At 40.9% G+C, this 25,978-nt stretch overlaps 4 protein-coding genes across 6 annotated transcripts; 3 read left to right on the top strand and 1 right to left on the bottom strand.

Annotated features, from left to right (window-relative positions):
• Positions 1-1,148: 1,148 nt before the first annotated feature.
• Positions 1,149-7,930, top strand: p2rx5 (purinergic receptor P2X, ligand-gated ion channel, 5). Its single transcript, XM_046411062.1, has 12 exons — positions 1,149-1,752; positions 2,364-2,514; positions 2,807-2,878; positions 3,017-3,092; positions 3,535-3,619; positions 3,802-3,882; positions 4,812-4,953; positions 5,374-5,507; positions 5,602-5,695; positions 5,787-5,852; positions 6,025-6,113; positions 6,227-7,930. Exons 1-12 carry the CDS (start codon positions 1,622-1,624, stop codon positions 6,495-6,497), a joined length of 1,392 nt encoding a protein of 463 aa, XP_046267018.1. The 5' UTR covers positions 1,149-1,621; the 3' UTR covers positions 6,498-7,930.
• emc6 (ER membrane protein complex subunit 6) lies at positions 7,551-9,637 on the bottom strand. 2 transcript variants are annotated; one of them, XM_046411077.1, is made up of 2 exons: positions 9,430-9,637; positions 7,551-8,367 (listed from the first exon to the last, which is right to left on the bottom strand). In XM_046411077.1, exon 2 carries the CDS (start codon positions 8,334-8,336, stop codon positions 8,004-8,006), a length of 333 nt encoding a protein of 110 aa, XP_046267033.1. In that variant the 5' UTR covers positions 8,337-8,367; positions 9,430-9,637; the 3' UTR covers positions 7,551-8,003. The 2 variants fall into 2 exon arrangements, with proteins under 2 accessions (XP_046267033.1, XP_046267032.1); XM_046411076.1 differs by having other exon boundaries at positions 7,551-8,370; positions 9,430-9,635.
• A 726-nt stretch (positions 9,638-10,363) lies between these two features.
• On the top strand, positions 10,364-15,164 carry shpk (sedoheptulokinase). The gene is made up of 7 exons (XM_046411052.1): positions 10,364-10,576; positions 10,680-10,821; positions 11,799-11,973; positions 12,063-12,215; positions 12,453-12,628; positions 13,150-13,350; positions 13,910-15,164. The coding sequence occupies exons 1-7, from the start codon at positions 10,439-10,441 to the stop codon at positions 14,302-14,304; spliced, it is 1,380 nt and encodes a 459-aa protein (XP_046267008.1). The 5' UTR covers positions 10,364-10,438; the 3' UTR covers positions 14,305-15,164.
• A 1,097-nt stretch (positions 15,165-16,261) lies between these two features.
• On the top strand, positions 16,262-25,422 carry trpv1 (transient receptor potential cation channel, subfamily V, member 1). 2 transcript variants are annotated; one of them, XM_046411049.1, is made up of 16 exons: positions 16,262-16,654; positions 18,541-18,784; positions 19,106-19,263; positions 19,349-19,501; positions 19,592-19,729; positions 20,361-20,659; positions 20,957-21,133; positions 21,220-21,372; positions 21,467-21,562; positions 21,678-21,748; positions 22,653-22,818; positions 22,911-22,977; positions 23,221-23,549; positions 23,635-23,756; positions 24,728-24,855; positions 24,971-25,422. In XM_046411049.1, the coding sequence occupies exons 2-16, from the start codon at positions 18,564-18,566 to the stop codon at positions 25,069-25,071; spliced, it is 2,379 nt and encodes a 792-aa protein (XP_046267005.1). In that variant the 5' UTR covers positions 16,262-16,654; positions 18,541-18,563; the 3' UTR covers positions 25,072-25,422. The 2 variants fall into 2 exon arrangements, with proteins under 2 accessions (XP_046267005.1, XP_046267004.1); XM_046411048.1 differs by having other exon boundaries at positions 16,262-17,122.
• Positions 25,423-25,978: the final 556 nt, after the last annotated feature.

Here is a 25,978-nt window from a genome sequence, read left to right as displayed (position 1 = left end):
GTTTTGAATGGTCTGATTCTTCATTTGGACTGTTTGGATTTCTTGTACTTACCTATAGACCACATGCACTTACCTCTCCTGTGTTGACCTCTGCCTTTTGAAAAGAACTGTGATCTCTGACTTTGTTCCTTATTTTTTTGTAAATAGTGTATGTAGGCTTTTGGCAAGCAAAGACTTCACCTTTTGCTTTCTCCTGTTTGGTTTTTGGGGTCCTAGTTTTTGGTAAATCTGAATACCTGCATCCTGTGGCTGAAGGACAGACTCTACTCACCAAAAAGTAATTTCTAGAGGTCAAGCCTTCTGCAGAGATAACCGATGGAAATGTAACAGAAAAGTGACTAGTATTCATCTGGATATTTAGTCCAACACAGGATGTCTCAGTTTACTGCAGTAAGAATGAGCTGTACCATGGAACTCAAAGGAAAATGCAAGAAGAAGAGAGGTTTTCAGTATTATTAAAGAGTAGAAGGAAAGATGAGAATAATCCCAGTTGGGAGATTAGAGTCTTGCAGCAATACAGTAGGAGTATAATGGCCATATAAATATATTTTAAAGAATACCAGTAAGACCTTCAAAAAGGAAAGGATAACTATATATAGTAAAACACAATAATTATTCACCAATCTCATATGATTGATATGAGATGTATAGAAAGTGCACATGTTGTATAATAAACATAATGTGTGGAAACGCCACCAGTTTTGTACATCAAAGTGTGTTCACAGGCTTTAGGACATTGTACTATAGATGCATAAAGTTTGAAAATAAAAAATTCTGTGGGTGCTTTTAATAAAAGCTTGCAACAGTCTTAGCTGCTCACTCATTCAAAACTGCAAAATGATTTAAAAAAAAAGACTTAACACCTATGGACCGATTGCTATTTATTTTGCTGCATTTTATTCAGCATGTTTTTAATATATAACATCATTTCCAAAAAATGAGAAAACTGGATTTACAGCCAATGGGCACCATAAAAAAAACATGCGTAAACTTTATATAAATGCATCTGGGAATGTACAGATAACCTGCACCCCACTGTCACTAATGAACTAATGTTTTTCATAGAACACAACAGAATAATGCAACATTTACTGAAAGTAGTATCACCTGTATATTTCCACAGTGTGGGGGGTCATGATACATACATGTCTAGAACAAGCCCCAACCACCCACTCCTTTCGTACGGCACTGCTTATGCCCCACAAACATAATGAATTTGTTTCCCCAATTAAAAATAAATGCAGTAACCGTATTTATAGACTGGGACATATCGGGAATTCTACAGCAACATTTGCCAAAATATATGGGGATCACTATAAACTCAGTGTGACTTTATAGAGACACACAAGAGTGATTTATCTCACTGCTCTACAAAGAACTGAGACGCTTTCAAAGTCATGTCCGTTAAAATGACTTTGGTATCAAACCAAGCATAATATTGATAATATTTCGTCCAGATATTTCGCAGTGATCTCCCATAGCAGACACGGTCGGTGTTTTGCAGCCCCTCTCTCTCTGGGTTTGCCCGTTTCACGACAAGTGGACAAGTGAAGCAGTCGTACATATCAGCTGGGAGACTGCGAGCTGCTGTCTCAGTCGGGTTCACTGTGCAGGAGGAGGAATGGCAGGCTGGGGGGGCTTCTTCTTTTCTCTCCTCAACTACAAGACAGAGAAATATGTCATCGCCGAAAACAGAAGAATCGGAATATTATTTCGACTCTATCAGCTGGCCGTGCTGGGGTACATAATCGGGTGAGTTGCAATGCCTGGTGTCGTTGTTTTTCAAATATGGAATAAAGTAACCTTTCAAAAAGTGAATCACAAAGTTAAAAATAGTTGGGCTTGTAAAAGCGGTGACTTTATTAACTTGTTGTTGTTGAAGGGGCAGCGCCACAGAGTTTTCCCGTTTCTAAAAGTGGTTGTGTGTCAGAAAGGGTTTGTGTTGGTGAATTCATTAATGTCTCACATTGCTGTACTGACAGGAAGCTCTCCTGTCCCAGCCCTCACTGGGTGATGTCACACTGCTGCATGTAAGAGAAACGATGAAAGCTGAGCAGGTGACTGGGACAGGGTGGTGAGAGTTAATGTTATCTGGTGTGAACCTTAGAAATGCTTAAAAGTAATTTGTTTATTTTATTATAGGCTATATGTTTGTGCAAAGTATTTCCAGTGTAGTTCCATGTAGTCCCAGTGGAGATGCATATTGATACAGCTGAGGATTCATGTACATATTGGCATGACTTAATGATGATTAAAATGTATGTGCTGTCAACCCAGACAACACGGACTCACAAATTCCCTAAATGTATTCAAAGTGAAGCTTTAAACCATAATGAAGTCTGACAGTTGGATGAATGTCTCAGGTGGGTGTTTGTGGTGAGGAAAGGTTACCAGGAGAAAGAAGAGGCCATCCAGACTTCAGTCATCACCAAGCTCAAAGGTGTTACACTGACCAACAGCTCTGAGACAGGGCTTCACCTGTGGAGCGCCGAGGATTACGTCATACCACCCAATGTGAGCCTGTCTCTCTGCCTGCCCGTCTGTCTGTCTGTCTATCTATCTAAAAAAAGAGAGAAAGAAAAAAAAGCAGTTTCAGCTTGCAGAGCACCATTACTGGTGTCAGAACACTCCCCACTTACGCTCCTGTCAGGAGAGATTACGAGGTTCTTGAATGTCTGCTTTAGTAGATATCATTAGCATCAGCATCTGTCTCTGCAAATTTAACTATATTGAACTCCTTAGAGGTGTAATTTGTTTAACCTTTTGCTTCCCGATCTCACTGTCTGGAACTAATTTTATTTTGTAGGGGGAACAGGTGTTCTTCATAGTGACAAATTACATAGAGACACCCAATCAGAGGCTGGGGTTTTGTGCTGAGGTGAGTACAGAGAGGAAGAGGAATCTCATTTTTAATTGTGGGGTTTTTTTTGGCCTAATATCTATAACGACTGTGGGTTTCACTGTGTCAGTTCACAACTGCATTTTCATATCCAGCGGTGTCTGTGTTATCTCACAGAGTTTCAAGGTGCCAAATGGACGATGTCAAAGTGATGATGACTGCATGGAGGGCGAAACCGTAATAGCTGGCCATGGTGAGAATCATTCATTGCACCGTAGTGTAAATCTTGCAAAATCCGACGAGTTTTTAGGTTTTAGATCAAAGTACAGGTTTACAAATTCATCTATGGGTTGAGATGTTTTGCACTGACCACTGACAAGCTACACTTTGCTCTGTATAATGAAAAAAACATTAGTTACAGCACCTTCTGCAAGTGTAGTTTTTCATTAAACAATATTTGTCACATAGGCCACATGAATCTGTAATGTCACGATATGACGTCTCTAACTCAGAGCTATCACACGTTTGTTGCATTTAAATTACTGATGATGTAACATTTTTGGTTTCATTTAGTTATGGATGAACAATATTCCCTAATACATAGACATTTTATTTTCATCACACAACAAAACAGACATTGACAAATGTATTCTGTTTGTCTTATTTTAGAATAAACTCTTTTCTCCCTCTATCAGGGATCAAGACCGGCGTGTGTTTAAACAGCACTGGGACCTGTGAGATTCACGCCTGGTGTCCTGTTGAATACAACAAGAGACCCACGTGAGACCCCTTCCTCTACTACAGAAATTTGGAAATTTGCCACTCTGTGCTACTGCTGTAACACTGTCATCCCTCACAGGGACTGAGATATTTCACAGGTTCTATCTATTACTAATACAGGTTGTCAGCTCTACTTGGTTTATTGTTTTTTTCACACAGCTGCCTGTCTCTGTCACTTCCAGAGAGCCCTTACTGAGTGAAGCCGAAAACTTCACCATCTACATCAAGAATTTCATCAGGTTTCCAAAGTTTGAATTCTCCAAGTAAGTGGCTGTAAGTGGCACTGAAGGCATCGTGACATGGATCACAGAGTGAGCTGAGGGATATACATGTTCCAGTGACTGCTTTAAATAACTTTTGGGTGCAGAAAGCGTTCTATTTATACCATCCCGTGCATTGCACTCAGTGAGACAGTGAAACAGTCATCTGAGATGTCCTTGACAGCAGGCATGGCCCTGGACAGGTGTCAGACCAGATGGGGCTAGCCCACAGAGCTGTGCTGCTGCCTTCCCCACTGGTGTCTGTTCAAGTCCTGCAGGAAAGCAGAGAGATGCCACGAGCCACAGCTAATTTATCAGTCAGGATCTTATTCTAATTACACAGCCATCCCTCCTATGTTTCCATACTAATCTTGATTTGTTTATGTCCAATGGGGATTGGCTGCTAATACAAGTCCCTCTTAATGGGTATCACTCAAAATGGCTGGCAACACTTAACGTCTTACAGTGCGACACATCCAGTTACACTCCGTGCATGGAGCTAGAGAGTGTAACGCTGCAGCTTGATTGACATACACACACTGTATGTGCTGCCATTGGTGAGCATGTAGAGAGAAACTTTCAAGACTTTTTACTCACAGTCCAAAAATTCAGATCCAGTCAAGGTTAGATGTGAGCTGCTGTGTATCTTAACAGATTCTGCGTATAGTAACTTACAGTTCAGTCAGGGAAAATGGTATTAAGACAGTGTGAGAGCTTTCTCTGTTTACGCAGTAATGGTCTCTAACAGTAATATCAAAAGGTCAAAGCCAATATGAGAAGCTGTCAGAATATTGTGACTCTTATTTGGTGGGACCAGGCGTCTCCCAGTCTGTTTCTGTCTCAATGTGTAATGATTTACTTCAGTGGAAAATTGACCCTTTTAACCATTTTACACGTGTCTGTGTTTCATGTCTGCTCTGTTGACCTCTTAGGTCCAACGTCCTTGAAACCTCTGACGACACCTACCTGAAAAGGTGCTCCTTTGACAGAGAGAGCGATCCATACTGCCCCATTTTCCGCCTCGGAGAGCTGGTCAGTTGGAGTGGACATGACTTCCAGGACATGGCTGTTAAGGTACAAAGAGTAATACTGTGCCAGGTCAGACTGTGTGATTTCAGTTTCTGGCTTCCTCACAGTCATTTGATATTAAACGACAATATACTATTGTTGGTTGTTAGAACACAAACCACTGAAACGATTATTCCTGTAAATATACCAATTATTGACAAGGATATGTGGCAGCTGTGTTGAAGAGAGTCACAGCATAGGGATCACTCTGTGATAACAGATTATGTGTGCATGGAAAATGTGTTCTCTTCAACATTCCAGGTAGTAGAGACTGAAATTTCTGCCAGAAAATTTCAAAACACCTGTGCATTTGAAGGATGAAGAGTTTAGAATCTAAAGGAACCAAACTTGATGTGTGTCGGTATAAACAAGAGCTGCAATAATTTGTGTGAGACTCCACCAAAAGTGTCTTCTTTTGTCCACCAGGGCGGGGCTATCGGGATTCTTATTGAGTGGAACTGCGACCTGGATAAGGACTCGTCACAGTGTAATCCACGCTACAGCTTTACCCGTTTGGACATGAACATGAACAACTCGGTCACATCAGGGTACAACTTCAGGTATGTTTTCTCATACCTGTCAAGAGTTTGACTAGAGAAATAGAATCTACTATCTTTTAAACTTTACAGTACATCAGCTGTTTTTCTCCTACAGATACACCAGGTATTACAAGGATCAAAATGGTGAAACCTATCGCACTTTGTATAAAGTCTACGGGATTCGCTTTGATATAATGATCAATGGCCAGGTACAGCAGTGACATGAGCAGACCTTTTTTCTGATGGAAGTACATGATTCCAGTACAAGACTTGGACTAAATGGCTGTTGCTGTTTTGCAGGCTGGGAAATTCAATATTGTTCCCACATTGATTGCCATTGGGTCAGGTGTTGCTCTGCTGGGTGCAGTGAGTAATTTACTAAAATATTTTCTTTATGTCAGCGGATATTTGGTATTATGACTGAGATGCCTGAAACTTGAAAAATAACATATTGTAGTGCTACTAACAGGTGATGGATGATTACAAGTAATAAAACAAAACTGTGAGAACCAAGCTGATACTATTTTCTTCCTTTTAGGGAGCCTTTGCATGTGACATGATACTTCTGTACATGATGAACACGAGCTCCTTCTACCGAGAGAAGAAGTTTGAAATCATCAGCTTCAAGTATGACTGACAGTATTGACACAAATTATCTTTGTGGGGTTTTTAAATCAACCATCTTCCAAATCATGATCATCACATTTATCGGCATGTCTCTGTTTCGCTGCTTGTATCAGGAGAGACCGGATGAAGCCCAGGGATGGGAAGGCAGGACACAAGGAAAGGAGACCCAAGAAACCAGCTGCAGAGAAAGGGGCAGCCAACTCCTCCGAAAAGCCAGAAGGAATAGAATCCACTCTGGGATCTTCTCCCGCTGCAGAGAGCCAGCTGCCTGTGGATAGTCGGGGTCCCACCATTCCACGCAACACAGGACAGCGATATTCTGCCATTCTCTCTCCCCAAGGTGCGGAGCCGAGGCATCACATTACTTTCTCTTCACACAATTAAGTTTGCAGGAAGAGCAAATCACCTGCAGTGGTCTCAGTTATGTCGCAAGAGGTGGAACCAAAAGTCTGACTGATGCCCACTTCTCTCCTACTGGTACGACCGCTGGCATGCCACTAGCCTGGGTGATACTTGCCCTAACTGAAGATATGTTGGTCCAGAGAAATGTTAATGTTCCATGCTGGGGGCCAGGACACTGATGTGGAAATCCCCAGAAAGGTGATTTTCAGTGGCTGGGTTGGGATCCAAAGGTGGGATGTGGGAGATAACAGGTCCATAAATAATGACAGGCAAAAGTACTGTGATAATGATGATTTAATCTAAGTAAATTATGCATCAAATTAATATTGTCTGTTTCATGTTATAAAATCAATAAGCTTTCTTGGCTGTTGATCAGACTAATTAAGCGTCATGTCCAGTTTAACATGCTTGACCCCAGTTTATATTTATGCCATTTTATTTACTAAATTATGAACATCACAGCACAAACACTCGACACACTCCCACTCCCTTTGTACCTCTATACCTCTAATATAAGCTAAGATTGGGTAAAATTAATATAGACTAGAAAATGTAAAATCATTTCCGCTGAACTAATCTGCAAAAATACCTTAAAAATTCTATGTTGGCTTATGAGATAAAGATTTTGTGACTTAGATCCAAAGAGAAAATGTTTTTAAAAACTGTACTGGGAAGAAATGTGTGAAGCATCTTAATGATATTTCAGTTGATGCATCATGTACCTGTGGCTTGACAGGCATTTGAGCATACTGTTGACTATATTTTTTTGTGATGTTTATATTGGCCATGCACTGGCTACAACACAATCTTATTGAAAATTGAATGTATTAGCTAAACTGTGGAATGCAATTGTGATGTGCTACTGTGAGTGGCTGACTGTTAATGAATGGTACAAAACATTTAAGTGCATGAACTTGTTTCTCCATCCTGTTTATTCTTGCTGTTTCTATTTATTGAATGGTCTTTATTGTTGGAAACAAATGTTTTTGTCATATTGATTTCATGCTGTCAACAAATGACGCTGCCTGGCAGACAAACCGATCAATGATTTATTCAGTGAAGTTGTACAGAGGTATTTATTTCAATCAGTATTTAGATCAGTTATCTTAAACCACAGTGTTGTACATGAAATGTAATCCCAAATACTTACAACTTGTGTGGATGTGATGTGTTTTTAATCTATGTTACAATACAACCTACATTATCATAACTGCTCTTATCCTTGTACAGCTGACACCAAGCACAGAGCAGGATTTACAGGTTTAATAAGTTCAGTCATAGCTAAGTGTGGACGAGGAAGGATAAGAGGACATTTTATTCTGCATACTATAATTATTGACACATCCTCTGTTGAATCAACAGTTTATAATGGAAAACCCAAAAGTCTTTCACTAATAGCTTTTCTAAAAAAAACAGCAGGACAGACAACATTATTGGTTGATGTGGCATTAGTTAGGATTAATTCAGGGTTATCTGTGGTAGACCGTTTTAGTACACATGCACCATCCCGTAGAGGAAAGTCCAGAACAAGATGTAAGTGAAAAGACCTCCAACAAGGCCGCCGGTGAAGAGCAGCCGCCGTGATTTAAAGAATTTGTTCCACCGCCGTCCAGCCTTGAGAATAAGCAACAGGGAGAGGAGAAACGCACTCAGGAAGTAAAAAATAAAGCCATACAGTCCAGTCAGACCCAGGATGCCAGCTGTTGCTCCAGACAGGGCCGATACAGAGGTGCGGCAGTAGTCCAGCACGGCGGCGTTGCCTCTCACAGCTACTTCACTGATGAACTGTGGTCCCTCACGCTTGGCTATAACTGCTGCCATCTTGGCTCTGGTCAGCTATCACAGGATGTTGCTGCTGTTTCAGGAGAGATTTACACATCTTTATGATATAAAATATTAACATTTATTAAATACCATACACAAGTACATACTTAGTTTATGCTACTACATACTTCTACTTCACTATAATAAGGAGGCATGTATTGATTTTCACTTATGTCATAGATATGGAGACTAGTTACTTTGCGGTTCAGTGGTTTAAGTACAAAAACTATGAGATAATAGATTATCACAGAGTGAAAAACCCAATACTAAATGACAATGATAAAATCAACTCCACCTCAACCAACAACATGAAAAAGGCTGTTTACATATTACTGTATCATAATATAATGACATATCATGACACTGACAAGGGCCACTTGCTGCATAATGACTGCATTTACTTTTAATCCTGATATTGTTATGGCAACACTTCAGTTTGTATTTTAGCATTTTTTGAATGCCAGAACTTTACTTGTAGTATTTTTACATTGTTTCAGTGTTTATTCAGCTTCTAGCAAGTAAAACAATTACATCATTAGAAAAGCTCATCTGTACCAGTGTCCTGACAATATATACTGCCTTGTCAAAAAAATGCTACTTTAACGATAATGGACAGAACTACCCATCCCCCTCCTTCAACATTATTGTCTGCAGCGCTAAGGTAAACACAATGCATTCATAAGTCATTTCAATATATTGACCACTACAAAAAAGGCAATAATCCTCAGAAGTCTCGATACATTAACACCTCTTTTACGTGCGACAGAGACTAAGAGAAAAGATGTCAGTTAGCCTTAGCGTAGCTGGTGCCCATAATAAAGTAAAGCTAGTTAGTTAATACCAACATTTACATCCTCGCTCTGGTCACAAATCAGGCACATGTAACACCGAAAAAGAGACAAAAGCGATCGAGACACTTCTCTGTAACTTAAGATCCTATTTATTAAACTAAACGTAATACTGCACAACTTTGGGTGGACCGACTGTACATCTAAGTGTTTTAATTTAACATTATTTTCACTAATAGGACTAGCACTGTTAGCTAGCTCTCCGCGGTGCTTTCTGACGGTGACGGAAGACAGATTCTCACCGGAAGTAAATGCAGGGACTCGTCTGTTCTTCACAGCGCGATTAGAAAAACATAATCTAGAGGCGTAACTTCTCAAACTTGAATAATAGATTGCTTGTAACGAACGTCAGCTGAAATGGCAAGGAAACAGCGAAATCATTCTCCTTTAGATGACACTCCTACACAAGAGTCGGCCATGCTCCTTCGCAGTGCATTATGGGAACAGCGTAATTACCCCCAAAGGAGACGACGACGTGGTGCTTTCCAAAAACAACAAAGAGTAGGAAATTCTAACTTCATATCAATGAAAAGGGCCGTGCCGGCGAACCATATATTGTATTATAACATTAAATCATCTTTTTAACCCTCCAGGTTCACCTTAAAAACATTAAACATTTTCACATCTGCACCCTACAGAACGAAGCTTGATTTAGTGGAAATTAATGGAAAATAAATTGCCATATTAAAAAAAACATGAAGAGGACAATTTAACTTATTGCTACTGCTCTGTCCAGTTAATATGTTTTATTTTACGTATTTCTCTAACCACATCTGGGCTTAATTTGTGTATTTATATTTGTAATGTTTTAAATCTGTTAAACTAGTTTATCAATGTTAAAACATACAGAAATTTAAAGATGCACACGGCTTAAACAGATGTCCACACGAAGAGAAGCAAACATTATTTATGTCGTTAGTTAAATTAGTCTATGGCAAGTTAAATGAGAAAGAAATTACATCTATTATTAGAAAATAGAAACAATTACTATTTTGGAGGGGTTTTAATAACCTCTCAAAAGTTATAACCAGTAGTAAAGATTTTTACAAGTCATTGGCACAAGCAAAAATACATATGATTTTAATTTAGTGATTTTTATCCAGTTTTCTACTAATACTTAATCCATACGGAAAGATTACTTCCAGCTAAAACTAAAATTTCCGATTTTCTACCTACCAAACGCAACAGCTCTGGTTTTGTCATCATGATGTCGTGCAGCTGAGTGCCAAAGGTACACTGTCCTTAGGAGTAATGTCTAGATATATTCTGGGTATAGATATTGGCACCACTTCGGTAAAAGCCGTTTTATTAGAAAGCGGCTCAAGAGCTGTGGCTGTGAGTCACGGTTTGCCAACCACGTCTGATATCATCGACAATAGCGGGATAAAGGTGAGTCGTTCACGTGCCACACAACTTTCCCCACCAGCTCAGTAATACTACATGTGGTGTGTTTGTTCTGTGTGAAACATGACTACGTTTCCGTGCCACTCAGGCCAAAGAACAGGACACGGGTCGGATCATAGACACTGTGAACCGGTGCATCGGCCTGCTGCCCAGAGACAAACTTCAGCATGTCAGCAGCATCGGGCTGTCCGGGCAGATGCACGGGGTCTTATTCTGGAAAGCAAAGGACGGTAAGATAACTATGTCCCTCGTGAGTGCACTTTGTGCTATTTCACAACACACTGTGTAAAGGTGATTTCTTCATTTCCTGGATCATTTGAAGAGTAACGTGAGCCCTGAGGCTACTGTCTGTACTGTTAGTATTGTGGCCCTAGATTTCCATTTCATATATATATGTTCTCTTTTATAATCCTTGGAAGGGTCCCAGTATAAGAGTTCCCCTGTCACACTTGCAGGCTCAAGGGTCCCTACTGTTGTTACTTTTTTATTTTTATTGTTGTTGTTATGAAATGAATGATTTGTATAAATTGTGTGTGCAATGCTGATTCTCGATCATCGATTTTGTTTTGTTTTTGAGGTTATTAGTGAATTAGAAAATGAAACAACCACACTGTTCTGGCTATGACTACAAATCTGCTGCTTTAATTGTTTCATTCATGTTGCAGAGGGTGGGGACTGCATACAGACTATAACAGCAGTGCCAACCTGTCTACATATGATTATACAAGTCTTGAGATGAACTCATAATGAAGATTAAACTCTGAGGGAGGAGTGTATCAGGACCCGTTTAATCTAATCCAAATAATTGTCCCCAGTTCAAAGCCTCTCAATAATGGAACAGTGTTTTCTCACTGCTGATTAACAGTCTGTAATAATGATGATTACCTTTAAAATGCTTGCTGGATGGCTGGGGGAGCTTGGCAGTTAGGTTTACATTGAAATCAGAAGGTTTTCTTCTATTAACTCCTGTTTGATGCAGAAACTTTGTTGATCCATAGTTTTTCATAGCTATGTCGCCCTCTGCTGGTTGCATCTAAAACACGATTTGAAAATAAGTTTGTAGTTACAGAAAATCTGTGCTTCAAGGATGTTTTTGCATCCAAACAAACCCAAAACCTTTAAGTCAGACATATCTCATTTTGTCATGTCCGGACAAAGGATGATGTTAAGGTCTGTTGTATTTTTCTGTACCCAATGTCACTCTCAGGTTGTGATTGGTCCAACAGGGACTTTTTCACAGTCAAAGACACCAGTCAGCTGATCACATGGCAGGATGGGCGCTGCAGCAGCCACTTCCTGTCATCGCTTCCAAAGCCAGACTCACATCTCAGTGTAGCCACAGGGTTTGGGTGTGCAACAATCTTCTGGTACATGAGACACAGGTCAGTGTGCATGTTTGTAGAGCCTTGTGCAACATGTAGAGCCTAAGTGAATGTGAAATGAACCCTAATGATATGTGGTTTCACTGCAGGCCCGAGTTTCTTGAGGACTTCACAGTCGCAGGCACCATCCAGGACTACGTGGTGTCCATGCTGTGTGGTTTAGATGAGTGCGTGATGACTCCTCAGAATGCAGCCAGCTGGGGCTTCTTCAACACTTCCTCCAACCAGTGGAATATGCACATGTATGTCAAGTGCAAAGTTCCCTGTTTTACTTACACCTAATTAATGCACTGATGTCTTCAGAACATTTTATTGGTAAATTACATAAGTTCAAGTACTAAATGCATAAAAATGTTGCTTGTGCATGATTGATGTTAAACCGTATCCACTTTGTACGGTTCATTACAAACTTACAGTGTCAGAGCTGTTATCCATAACCTACATAACAAGCTGCTGTGTGTGTGTGTGTACGCTTCCAGTCTGAAGGATGCTGGCTTCCCTTTGCATCTGCTTCCTCGGTGTGTGCCATCTGGCGGCTTGGCGGGACAGACATGCTCTGACTGGCATGGTATCCCTGCTGGTACGCCAGTAGGTGCCGCCCTGGGAGACTTCCAGTGCTCTGTCTACTCCTGCATGAGTGCACGGACAGATGCAGGTGAAACAGGATGCGCAGTCGTCTCTCTGAGTCCAGGATCACACTTAATGCAGTGACAGCATTACGCTTCTACAGTCCATGCACTTTAGATGAGAGAGTCCCTTATCCATTAGTACTCCTATTAGATGTTTTTTGACTGTGGTACTATTGATAATGATTAAGTTTAGCACAGTGCATAGAGCTTTTGCAATGAAAACATTTTACCAGAACTGTGTGTTAAGGAAATTCATGCATACTTCCTTTTTTTTTTTAAATGACAAATGCTGTTAAGTAGAACAAAAAATAGAAAAGCCTAAGAACAGGTGAACATAATAATAATAATAAATCCCTCTAATAAAGTAAGTATAGAACAGTAAAAAAAAACGCAGGTGTTATTTTGTTCTTCTTATGTTTGAGCAGATGCAGAAAACACATGCATTATGCATCAGGTGTGACCCATCAGTGTCTCTTGCATGTCATGTTTAGTGATGTTGGTTCATAAGCCTTAGATGATAGTTTGTATCTTTCTCCTGATTTCACAGTTCTTAACATAAGCACCTCAGCCCAGCTGACCTTCGCCATGCCGGCTGACTTCAAACCTCCAGATTCTCCTCAGCCTTCCTCCTCAGTCTCCTACTTCCCCTATTTTGAAGACTTGTACTTGGCAGTGGCGGCTTCCCTCAATGGAGGGAATGCACTGGCAACTTTCGTGGAGATGATTGCTGCCTGGATGAAAGAGCTTGGTAAGTATATTTAGCCAAAACTACAGACATTTGTCATTCTCAGATGACCCTGTGACTCTGTGGCATTGTGACACATCCTGACATCCTCCTTTCCTTTAAGGCCATGTTGAGATTGACATGTGTGGTTCTGTCTCAACATTAATTGGCATAAGTGAACATGCTAACATGCTAAATGAAGATACAGTAAACATCATACCTGTCTGACATCGGCAGCGTTTAGCGTGAAGTAGCACTGTGTCTAAGTACCTCCTCACAGAGCTGTTTGCATGGCCGCAGACACTTTGTGTTGTTTGGCTTTTAATCCTGGAAATTACCACTTCAGAACTGAATCACCTCGCTTAGATGTGCACTGGGACAACTGTCACACGTTTCAATGATGCAGTCTTTTAAAACAGGGCTTTGCTAAATGCATGCTGAATAACTTATTTAAAATCCCAGCTGTAAGTTTCACTGCACTGACCACAAGTAGAGAGTTAGTGTGTAATTAAGCAATTAACTGGCAAAATGACACATGGATTACTACTATTGATGAGTTGCTCCTCCTGCTCCTCCCTTGCAGGTGTGGAGCTGAGTGATTCGTGCTTATATGAAAAACTGATTCGTTCTGCCCTGAATCAGGAAACGAGCGACCTCAGGGTGAGTCCCACCATCCTGGGAGAGAGACACAACCCTCTCTGCATGGGTCAGGTGACCAACATCTCCCCCACAAATCTCTCTCTTGGTCATTTGACCAGAGCGCTTTGCCGGGGAATCCTGGAAAACATCACCTCTATGATGCCAGTTGAGCTGCTGCAGCAGGCGGGGGTCAGCAGGATTGTGGGCAGTGGGAGTGCCATTGCCCGCAATGAGGTCCTAAGGCAGGAACTGGAGAGGGCGTTTCCCCAGCCGGTGGTATACGGACAAAACGTGGATTCTGCTGTCGGTGTGGCCATGGTCCTCTGTGACTTGCGCTGAAGAGTTTCATAATCCACAGGGGAATCCCTGTCTGTTTACATGATTCATTTTTAATTTGCACACTTTTGAGTGTCTTACTGAATGATGACTGAAGCAAATGGAAATTCTGCAACATGTTTTGCTTTGTGGAATCAAAAGCATAAGCTGTGTCTGCCAAGGACATGGATCAAATGCCTTCTGTAACCAGTGGGTCACTAAGTGCAGCAAGGTTTTGAAATTTTTAGGAGCAAAAGGTCGGAAACACGAGCTAAAGTCAAACTAGCTGCTTAGTGTAGCTGCAAATCCTCTGCAAACATTTGATTTCACTTTGACTGATCATGTTAGATGGCATTTCTGGCTCTATATGCTCAGAAATGACTTTTTTCCCAGACCCCATGATGCCACAAATAAGAAATATTACAGCAGTTTCAAATGATCAATGTCAGTCTTCATAACTAGAGCTTTTCTTCAAACTGCCATTTTGTAAAGATACTCGTCATTCATCAGGAAAGTACTGTTGATCTAATGTTGAAGAGATATTTTCTGCACTGATAGAAACCATATTACAGCAGTATACAGTGCAACAACAAAGTTAGCTGTAAAGTGTCACGCGCATGCAAGGAGGTTCCTTCTGAGTCTGATGTTTCCCTCTTCAGATCGCTTCTGCAGTCCGCAGCTCCTTATTCCGTTGATTGCTGGATATCTTGGTGTGTGTGAGCTTTTGTATCTGGTGTGTTTGTTGTTGTATTGCACATACACAGGGGTCTGTGGTACAAAGTTCAGCGTAGTCACTGGAGATGCTGGATAACCAGAATCATTAAGTCTCTGTTAACCCTGGGTGAATGGTTGATTACAAGCCAATTGCATGCAGCATCATCAGACCATGACTGAAGTATTTCTTATGAGATATGAAATAATGCAGTCATTGAATTATATGCACCATATTATATACAATGAAGTCATACAAATAGAATAGAATAAGAAGTTACAATTACAGTAGAAATAATATCCAGATAATAAAATCAAAGGCAGAGTCTGGTAAGCATGGGAGTTACTAAAAGGGAGTTTTTAAATTACCTTTCTTTTAAATAAATTGTCCCGTACAGTTGAGTTTCCAGAGACATTTGAATCATGATGCACTTAACATTTAAAATGAATAAAAGCACAGACAATCAGTGAAAAAAAGGTCTGAGAAAAGAAAGAGAGAAACGCATGATGAGATGAGTCTGAACAATATGAATTGGAATTTAGTAAGTTATTTAACAGTATGTTTTGCTTTAAAATGGTCAGCAAATTTAAATTTCTTCTTGAGTCAAAATAGTAAATAATACTAAAAAGTCACCATCTTTCCCCAAGCGCTGACACGCCCTGTGAGGGCGTCTGTGGTGGATGAAAGAGAAATGAAGGGCAGTTGATGTGCCTCTGTAATTACCATTCATTAATCTGTTGCAGCGAGGTAACGTTAATCACGTTAACTTTCTGCTACAGGCCCCAGGTCAGTTGATTTAAGGAATGATCAAACGTTCTAATCAGGTTTCCTTGAATTTCATGTTTACACTGTCCCTGTTTTAGGAGCGACGGCTTTAAATTCAAGTAAATGTTTCTTTTTCTATCACGATCTAATTCAGGTTGATGATTATTGCTCTTTCTTTGTCTTCTCTTGATTTTAAGTCTAAATTTCTGCTTCTAATGGAGGGCATAAATATCCTTGATTATTTGTCAAATTTTAATGTTAACGTTGCTTTAAGTACTTATCAACCTTGTCTTCAATAACAGGATCATAATTTTAACAGGCCTTGTGGAATTTTGAAAGTGATAATAAATTAGCGAGGAGACAAATTTGGTCTGAAGGGTTCTGGTGGGCCACTCGGTGCTGATCTTTTTAAAGTTGTGTGTAGGCTTATAAAAAGAACGTTCCATATTTTGCTTCAGGGGAGGGTTGATGCAACAGCAGTTCAAATATATGTCTAGCAGCAGTCCTGTCAGTGGCTTCAGCATTTTGTATCAATGATTAGCTATAAATAGCAGTAATATTTCTCCAATTAAATACAGTTGTGAGTGTGTAAAACACATGTGACATCGGCCTTCATCACCATGCGAACGCCTACATGTCCTGTTTAACTGTGAAAATGGGAAGTGATCTTAAGAGAGGAAATCATCACGCTTCATGAAAACAGATCTGCAGAAGCTCTGCAACCGCACTCTCAGTCACAGGACTACAGCTGCACTGACACACACACACACACGTCTATGTGAAACTAAGACTGGCACAGGAAGCTTATCAGCATTGTTTTAAACTGAAGAAAAGAGAGACTCCCTGATTAAAAACTATTGACGAGTGAAGGAGTGAGAGAAGTAGCATTTCAGGAAGGTAAGTTTATGTTTTATGATCTGTTATTTTCAGAGAGACATAAAGAGTTCTTAATTTCCATGGTTCCACTGGTGTTTTGATGATGACATTATGTCAGTTCAGTTTTCTGAATGCCTTCAGTGAAAAAGCTGTAGCTCCTCTCTCATTAAAGACGTTGTGCCGGATGATGTCCTGATACATCTGGACTCCTCGGTGCTCTTTGTTGCTTTCTTGGTTTGACATGGTCAATACTGCATGCTTTTAAGCACTCAGGGCTCCAGTAATGTGCTCTCATGTCTTTCAGGGCGTGTCATGTTATCTTCCTGGCATGTTACCGCTAATCTGACCTCTGCTGCGTTAAATGAGCATTTTAGGACGCAGCACAATAAGGGCTCTCTGCAGGATACTCTGTTGTGTACTGCTATTTTCTTTTTGACTTGAAGATCAGACTTTTATTCAAAAAGACTGAAACAGGAATACTTCCCTCTGGTGAGTCAAATGATGTGCTGTGGCTTTGTTTAAATCAATAGGTTGCTTGTGGTCTTGAAGAATATTGTCAAACATCTGCTATCATGAGAAAAATAATAATAATATGATCATTGGTAATGTGCATTTGTGATTTGCTTGAAATGAATTATGAAAACAAAATATGATGTACAGACAGAAGTGCAAAAACAAAATCGGTTTCTTGTTTGATGACGTTTGACGAAGGTGTGGAAAAGAATAGTGTGTGAAGAGAGAACAGATTTCTCCACTGACAGGGAGTGTGTCTCTTAATTTTTATTAATAAAATCTGTAACTGTAACTGGAGTATTCCTCTAAAAACAGCTCATCGATCAATACTTCCATAAATAAATCATCAAGACATACGATATACAAGACGTGGTGTGCAAGAGAGTGTTTCTGCATACGTGAACAACAAAAATCAAGATTTATAATACTGTGCTTCCAGTTTCGTCAGTGAAAGTAAACATTTAATTCATTAAGTTGTAATACAAATAAATAATAAAAAGAATGCATTCATGTTATGTTGGGTGGTAAGTGTAAGGAAAATACTTCTCTAAAAATAACATATCCTTACTTCTCTGTTTTTTTAATTGTTTCTGTCTTACTGTGTTATATTTTCCTCTTGTGATGAGTCTCGCACACTCATGAGTCAATAATTCCCCATTTCGTGACTGAAAAGTGGAACATAAAGCTACCAAAGTCGAGGTTCCTGTTGTCCTTAAGATGTTGTCCTTTAGATCAAAATATCATTTCTTTTGGATCAGCTGAGCTTTGCAGGAGTATTTTCGTTTTTTCTCTGATTCTATCTGTGTATAAAGTGCAAAGATTTGATTATTGTGCAAAGAAGTGCTGTGTGTTCTGTCATGGAAATCTTCCTCTAAATACACTCCTTTGTTAGTTACTGGGCATTAAACATCACATGTCTTAAGATGTGCTGTTAGGGGCCAGTGAGGTGATTCCCTGTGGTAAACATGTTTCTCACCCAGCTGATACAAACACATAGTAACTCATCACTTTTCTAATGATAATTTAAAACAAAACAATGTGTGTATGTGACTCATTGACACAGTTGTGAGCAGTTCAGCCTAAAACTGATTTTCTCTTCTCAGGGTTTAATTTTAGAGGCTTGAAAAGATTCAGAAAAACACTGTGTCATAGAAATGTGTTCTTCTTTTGCTCACACATGACCCCGCGGTTGAAAACCACTTGTCTGCAGAGAGTAGTTTTCCACACTTCAGCAGATATGAAGTCTGATCTGTGTTCCCTCTCTTGTGTCGAAATGCGTGGTGGAGATTCACGCCAACCATGTCATCACATATTTACGTCTAGCTGTCAAATTACCTTCACTGGATCTGTTGTCTGAATGATGTGCGCTTGTGCTGTATTTCTATGCAAACCAGTGGAGCGGGAGGTGGAAGTGAAGATGAAGAAGATGAAGAAGTCAGACAATCAGTTTGGCTTCTCTCTGGAGGCAGACGACAGAACGGAGGAGGAGAAATTGCGGCAGAAAGCTGCAAAGAAGTCTGGTCTGGTTCCTTCTCTGGGTTTGGGCCAGGAGGCGCCCAAGGCTCCCATGGACACAGATTACCAGGAGGAAATGGAGGAGACTAAGCCTCAAATCAGATTCAATCTCAACTTTGACAAGTGAGCATGTCCATGCCAAGAGCTGTGCCTTTTTTAATGCTCATTATACCATGAGTGCTGGGTCTTATCAAGCCTCACAGTGTTGATTAATGGAGAGTGTGGCGTTGCTTGTCCTTTTGACCAACATCACTCTTTTGTAAGACACAGACAACAGTCTGTAAAATATTGTCTTTTCAGTAAGGATTTAAATCAGCTAATGCAGTATTAAGCTTTAACTAACTGTTATTTAACTGTAATTAATGTAGTTTTGCAGTTAGTGTTTATCAATGCGTTATTAATGAACAGTTTTTGTAAAGTGTCTCTAATATTGGTTGTTTATAGAGCGATTCGAGGTGAGGAGACGCACAGTAGCAAGAGAGACAGCAACACATTCAGCATCACTAAGCTGTTCGAAGCCGTGGCCTGCAGGGACGTCCAACAGCTGGCTGGCCTGCATCAGTACCTGCACCAGAACATGAAGAAACTTTCGGACTCTTTGTGTGAGTGTGAGACACATAATGCAACACCTGCACCGAGCTGTAAGGGGCTGACCTGTGTGTTAATTCTCTGAATGTGACATTACAGATCAGTCCTATGGTAAAACCGCCCTGATGAAGGCTCTGCTGCACCTCAAAGACGGCAGGAATGAAACGGTGGAGCTATTGATCAATATTTCAGAGAAGATGGGCGACACAATGGAATTTGTGAATGCGGCCTACACCAGCACATACTACAAAGGTAATCTGCATATGAGAATAAACTTGTGTATCTTTTATCAAACACAAACAATGTAAAGAAGTGTGCCTGCTTTTCTTGTGTTTCTGACAGGGCAGACAGCTCTCCATATAGCCATCGAGAGGAGGAGTATTTCCTATGTGAAGCTGCTGGTCAGTAAAGGAGCAGATGTTCATGCCAAAGCCTGCGGAATATTCTTCCAGCCACACGACGGCCCCAACTTTTACTTTGGTGAGTCCATGCTGCTGCAGGAGCCTCACACACAGATCATACTGACAAGATGCGTCACGTATTACTACTTTATTACTGAGTGAGAGTTGCTTTATTATATTCACAGCGCCGTAGTTTTTTGTTACAATGAGCAAAGTAAAGCAACACAACATGATTGAATTATTTTCTAAGTTCATTATTTTCTCATCACTGATTTGACATTGTATATACAGTACTACAGGGTTGTAGCAAAGGTGTGAGCACACACAGAGCCTGGATTAATATTCAATATTTATAGTTATAGGATGCATGTTGGCAAGAGGGAAAATTTGTCCTGTTAGTCCTGAATCAGGGTTTCTGAGGAATCTGACAGTTTATGATTAAAACATGGAATACTCTCAAATTACTCTCAAATTTGCAGAGATCAACTTTATACATGGTCAAAGGTTCCACAGGAGAAGACGGTGGGGGCCTTTATTAAACATAAAACATTCAGTCCTCCTGACCACCCCAGTGATTTTTGTACAGTCCCTCATGAAAATCATGCTTGTTCTTTGATTGATTGATTGTACAAGTTAAACATTCAGACATGTGCAGTGAAATTACTTAAAGAGGTAAAAGCTGTAAATGTCTCACCCTGCGTTGTCCTCAGGTGAGCTGCCGCTGTCTCTGGCGGCCTGCACCAACCAACCTGATGTGGTGGACTTCCTCATGAAGAACCAGTACCAACGAGCAGACCCTAAGATGACAGACTCTCAGGGCAACACTGTGCTTCACGCCCTGGTGGTGGTAGCTGACAACTCCCTGGATAACACGGAGTTCATCACCAACATGTACGACCGCATCCTCAAGACTGCTGCACAACTGCACCCCAAGCTGAAGCTGGAGGACATCGAAAACAATAAGGGGCTGACACCTCTCAAAATGGCTGCCAAGACTGGCAAGATCATGGTAAACACTAGATGTTGATACAATGAGTACTCAGTTACTACAGACATCGCTGGATAGAAATGCTATGAGGTCCCAGGACTAAAAATGTATTATGGGCCCCCATGTCCACTGACCCCCCATAAAGGTTATGTTTTGATCAGCACTGTGACTTTCTGGCTTGAGGTCTTGCTGGCTAAGGTAGAGTCACAGACCGGTTTAAAGTTTCAGCCTTGATATTGCACTACCTGAATAAATGTGACTGAACGCTCACATACATAAAATTATTTTGCTGTGACTTCCCTGTTGTTTTATCTGCAGCTTTTTTCACACATCCTGAAACGGGAATTCCAAGGGAGTGACACCAAACATTTGTCGCGCAAATTCACCGAGTGGGTTTACGGGCCCATCAACTGCTCCCTGTATGACCTGGCCTCTGTGGACTCATACGAGGACAACTCGGTATTGGAGATACTGGTCTATGGCAGTGACATTCCTGTGAGTCGCAGTGTTATGATCCCAGTCAGAACACCTGCTGATGTTGCTCCATGCTCAAACATCTGTCTCCTGCTGTCTCCCCTCAGAACCGTCATGAGATGCTCCAGACGGAGCCCCTGAACAACTTGCTGGAGTCGAAGTGGAAGATGTTTGCAGGTCGAATGTTTTGTTTGAACTTCCTGGTCTACTTCCTGTACCTGATCATCTTCACTGTTATAGCCTATCATAAGGATGAAAAGGTGGGCTGGCAGCTGCATGCTCTGCAACAGATTGGTACAGCCATCTCAGATAGACATGTGCTGATGTCATTTCTGTTTCCTCTCTGCCCTACAGATGTCATTATCCATCACACACAGCACAGTGGGTTACCTGTATCTTTCAGGCCTGCTGCTGACAGCGGTGGCGAACTGTTTTTTCTTTTTAATAGGGGTATGTAGATATCCTTGTGTTTTAAATTAAAATACAGAATCAGATTAAATTAAAATACAGAATGTGGGAGTTGTGTACCAGTATGTTTTATTAAATACCTTATATTAATCCCTAGATCATAGACATGAAGAGAAAACGGCCAAAGCTCAAGACGTTGCTGATTGATGGATATTATGAAATTCTTTTGTAAGTGGCATCCTTCTTTTCCAGATGTGTTCAAAAGTAAGTTTCATTTGTAAACTTTTTTTGTTCCACCAAAACACATTGTTTGGTGATCACATTTGCAAAGCTGATTTCTAAAAATATTTTAAATCTTACACACTTACATCAAAGTTTGCTAGCTAGCCATCTTTCTCTTCTCTGCCTTTGCTTCACTTCTTTGCACAATACTGCCACCAAGTGTCCATCAGTGGAACAGTTTGAAACAGGCTGGTTTGTATTGTCTGTCTTCGTGCACAAAAATATAGAAATAGTCAAAAATTGCAGTCTCTTCTAACATCAACTATCGAAGTAAGAAACTGAGTAAACCTCTTGGTCTCCATTCAACTCATTTTGTGACTCCTAAAACCATCTGGCTGCATCAGCAGTAATTTAGGTGTGTCCTAGTGAAGGGGGTGAATATTTATACGAACAAGTATTTTTTGGTTTACATTTGTAATCGATTTGGTTCTCTTTGTGGACATCAATTTTTTTCCTTTGACGTCAAGATGCCTTTGTTGTGTTAATCAACGTCAAAACAGCTACATTAAATGTACTTTGATTTAATGTAGGAAAACAATCTAACATGAAAGCCTCCAAAAGGGGGAGGTGGGTGGATATTTTTATAGCCATTGTATAATCTTAACTGCTGCTATTATTATTATTATTATTTTTTGGAAAAATGTCACTGTAAAACACATTCTTTGGTGGTTGAACAGCTCAGACTAATGACATATGACAGCTTCAGATGATCTGAGGATGAATACTTATGTCATTTGGTTTTTGGACACATAATGCACAGTAAAATATCAGTCACACCCCACTGTTGCCTGGTTATCATTCACAGCCAAAAAGCTGTGCAGTATCACAGTAGCCTCTCTGCTGTGGATAGTTTTTTTCAGGGCGCCCTCTTCCTGGCCTCGGCCGGCCTGTATCTGTGCAGCCGGGAAGAGTACCTGGGATTCCTGGTAGTGTGTCTTGCTCTCAGCTGGGTGAACCTGCTCTACTTCTCCAGGGGAGACATACACATGGGCATCTACAGCATCATGATACAGAAGGTAGCCCACACGGGTCACGCCACTCCACAGCAAACACGACAGTGAACGGTCTGATCCTTAAAGCTTTTTTTTATCTCTCTTCCTCTTTGTAGATGATCCTCAGTGATATCCTGCGCTTTCTGTTTGTATATGTCGTGTACCTCTTTGGATTTTCAGCAGGTATATAAAATGATACAATCAAAATAACATTGCTACTACTGCTACTCTTATGCAATGCTTTCTAACTAAAAAAATATAACTCATGGTAATATTATCAAGCTCTTATTAAGCTGAAGAGTAATACCATGACTTTACTCTCCTTAACAAATAAAGGGCATGCTGACATGTAAATGTCTGCTTCTGTCAATATACCGTGAATGGAGGATGTAATGTCTATAATCTGCTTCTTATTTCCTGTCACAGCGGTGGTCACCCTCCTCATAGAACCTCCTGTGAAAAACAATACTCTAACTAAGGAGAGGAGTCTCTTTACCCCTGTTGCCTCTGATGAGAGCTGTGTAAAACCCACCTTCAGAAACATCTCCTACACCACTCTGCAGCTCTTCAAGTTCACCATCGGCATGGGTGACATGGAGTTCACTGAGCACTACAGGTACAAGGAGGTCTTCTACGTGCTCCTCATTGGCTACATCATTCTCACCTACATCCTGCTGCTCAACATGCTCATCGCCCTCATGAACCGCACTGTGGAGAGGACCGCCATGGAAAGCACCAGCATCTGGAAGCTACAGGTGAGAGGTCCTGAAGGGCTCTGGGATTGAGGGAGTATCTATTTGAGTCATCTGTGGTTTGATGAAGTGCTGTGACTGCTTTCAGAGGGCTATCACTATCTTAGACATGGAGAAAAGGCTGCCATTCTGTCTGAGGAGGAGGTTTCGCTGTGGGGTGGAGAAAAATCTTGGCACTGCTCTCGGAAATGACCTTCGCAGGTGTTTCAGGTAGAATATTTCACTTCAATGACAGTACAGTGAGCCTGACATGTTGTGAAATTCTTTATCAACAGCTGTATGTGAGCATCCTGGATGACTATCACACACATTTTCATAATAAATGCCCCAAACCTTTTAGTACAGCCTCACAGAGCAGCTGTATTTGGTTACATCAGATATCAACTTGATGCATAGCAAACCCCAGGTACAGCAGTATTCAAGCACAGAGATACTAGTTAGTAACTGGGACTACTAACAATAATGGGCAAAATAAAGTGAAGCCAGCGGGAGCACTGTACCTGATTGGTACTTAAAGGAAAAACAACACATGCTCAGTGCACAGGGCTCTCCAGCAGATTAATCTGGCCCTGGGACAAAGAGCATTTTTGCTACATTTATAGTTGATATAGTGAATAAATTCCAAGCAGTTTTTAGTGACAAATAGATGCGAATTTTACGACCAGCTATACCATTTATATGTCTACTGCCCAGTGGTGGTCCTGTATCGTGTCCACTCGTGCTGTGCTGACAAGTCTTGTGGGTTTGTACGTGATTTTCTGGTGATCGGAAAAATGCAGTGACGGATAAAGTGCTGATGTTAGCATCTGACCTTCATGTATGGTCAGCTCTTGGGTTTGGTTGTAAGACAGGGTCTGCTATGGCACAGATTTGTCCTTTTCCTTTTCCTTGTAAACTCCAGGATTTAGAAAATCCCTGACACCAAAACTGTTCCACCCCTACAGGCTGATCCTCTGGACAGCAAAAAAGAAAAAAAGAAAAAAGGTGGAGTTCGGCAAATAATAATAATAAAGCAGAAACAAAGGTTTAGGCCTGGAGATTTAATAAAAGATGCAGTTTTGTGAGCAGGATTGATTGATGCGCAATACGCTGTGTTCTTCATTAATTTGCCTCCTCTGACAGCTGATTGATGTGTCACGCAGTAGACAGTAATTGGAGCATGTGTCCTCTTGTTGTCTCAGAGTGGAGGAAGTCAACTGGAACAAATGGAACATCAACCTGGGCAAAATCAATGAGGATCCTGGGTGCTGGGATCGTGTCCAACAGCCTGCTTCTGACACTGACACACTGCCAAATAGATCAAACAGAGGTGCAGCAACGTGAACGCACGCTCAGAGTTTCTAGATTAGAAAATGTTTTTTAGACATTCCTTTGTGAAAGGAAAGTAATCATTGTCCAGTAACAATTTCCTCCTTTGTCCACAGGGAGGAGCTGGAGAGGCTTATTCAAGTTGGAGAGCAGTCGGCAGCAGCGGCAGACATATCAGTCCACAGAGATGGATCCTCTGAGAACCACACCAGTCTAACTGACAGCAGGGAGCTTCACTGTGGCTGCTCAGCCTGACTGATCTGAGCAATGAGGCATTCAAACTTAAAGACAGTATTCAGTTTCAGTTCCCAAGAAATTTCACTTCCCAATGTGTGATCTGTCTTCCTGACTGACAGATACTCCAATGTCAGCATGGATTTTAACTGTAGCCTTTGAGACAACATTCACTGACATTAGCGGTGCTAGAGGATACTGTTGACATTTGTTTAACTGGCTGATAAAATGGTGTTAAAAAAAAAAGAATTTATCACAGCTGAATGCTACATCAAGTGCTGCTTAATTTCCAAAGAAATCATGCATTTGAAATACATTAAACATTGAATCCAAAGGTTTCTTGACATGCTGTTTCTGCCACCACCTGAACAGGATGCACATTCTCTCCACACAAAGGCCACAACCTGCCGGCACCTCTGGCATCGCTCAAAATCCTTCATGGAGTAATACTGATCACGGAGGTGCTGATCCTGCCCTCCTGCTGCGTGCCCTTTATACAAGTCCCATTTCCATCACAGCCAGACAAGCTAAATCTTCTGCAGCCAGATAGTCCTGTGGATTTCACAGCTTGCTTTGTCTACTCAACTTCCTGTTTCTATTTGGCAGAGAGAGATGCTCAGATAAATGGCAAATGAAAACACAGCAACTTGTACAACAATGGTTACCTACAGCATCATTAGCTGTCACAGTTACAAGTTATATGCGGCTAAGACTGGCCCTCTAAACCGGCCAGCTGCTTTTAAGACCTATGATGTAAGAAGCAAATCTGTGATTAGTAACGTACCTGGACAGTCAAACAGGACGGCAGTAGGTGAGTTGCTGTATTGCTCACACCTGTGGTCAGAGCCTGTTTGTAATGCTGCACATAATTCAAACAACAGCTCAGACTC

Source organism: Scatophagus argus, chromosome 14 (genome assembly GCF_020382885.2).
Source record: "Scatophagus argus isolate fScaArg1 chromosome 14, fScaArg1.pri, whole genome shotgun sequence".
Classification (NCBI taxonomy): Eukaryota; Metazoa; Chordata; class Actinopteri; family Scatophagidae; genus Scatophagus; species Scatophagus argus.
This window is presented reverse-complemented; position numbering and strand designations above follow the sequence as displayed.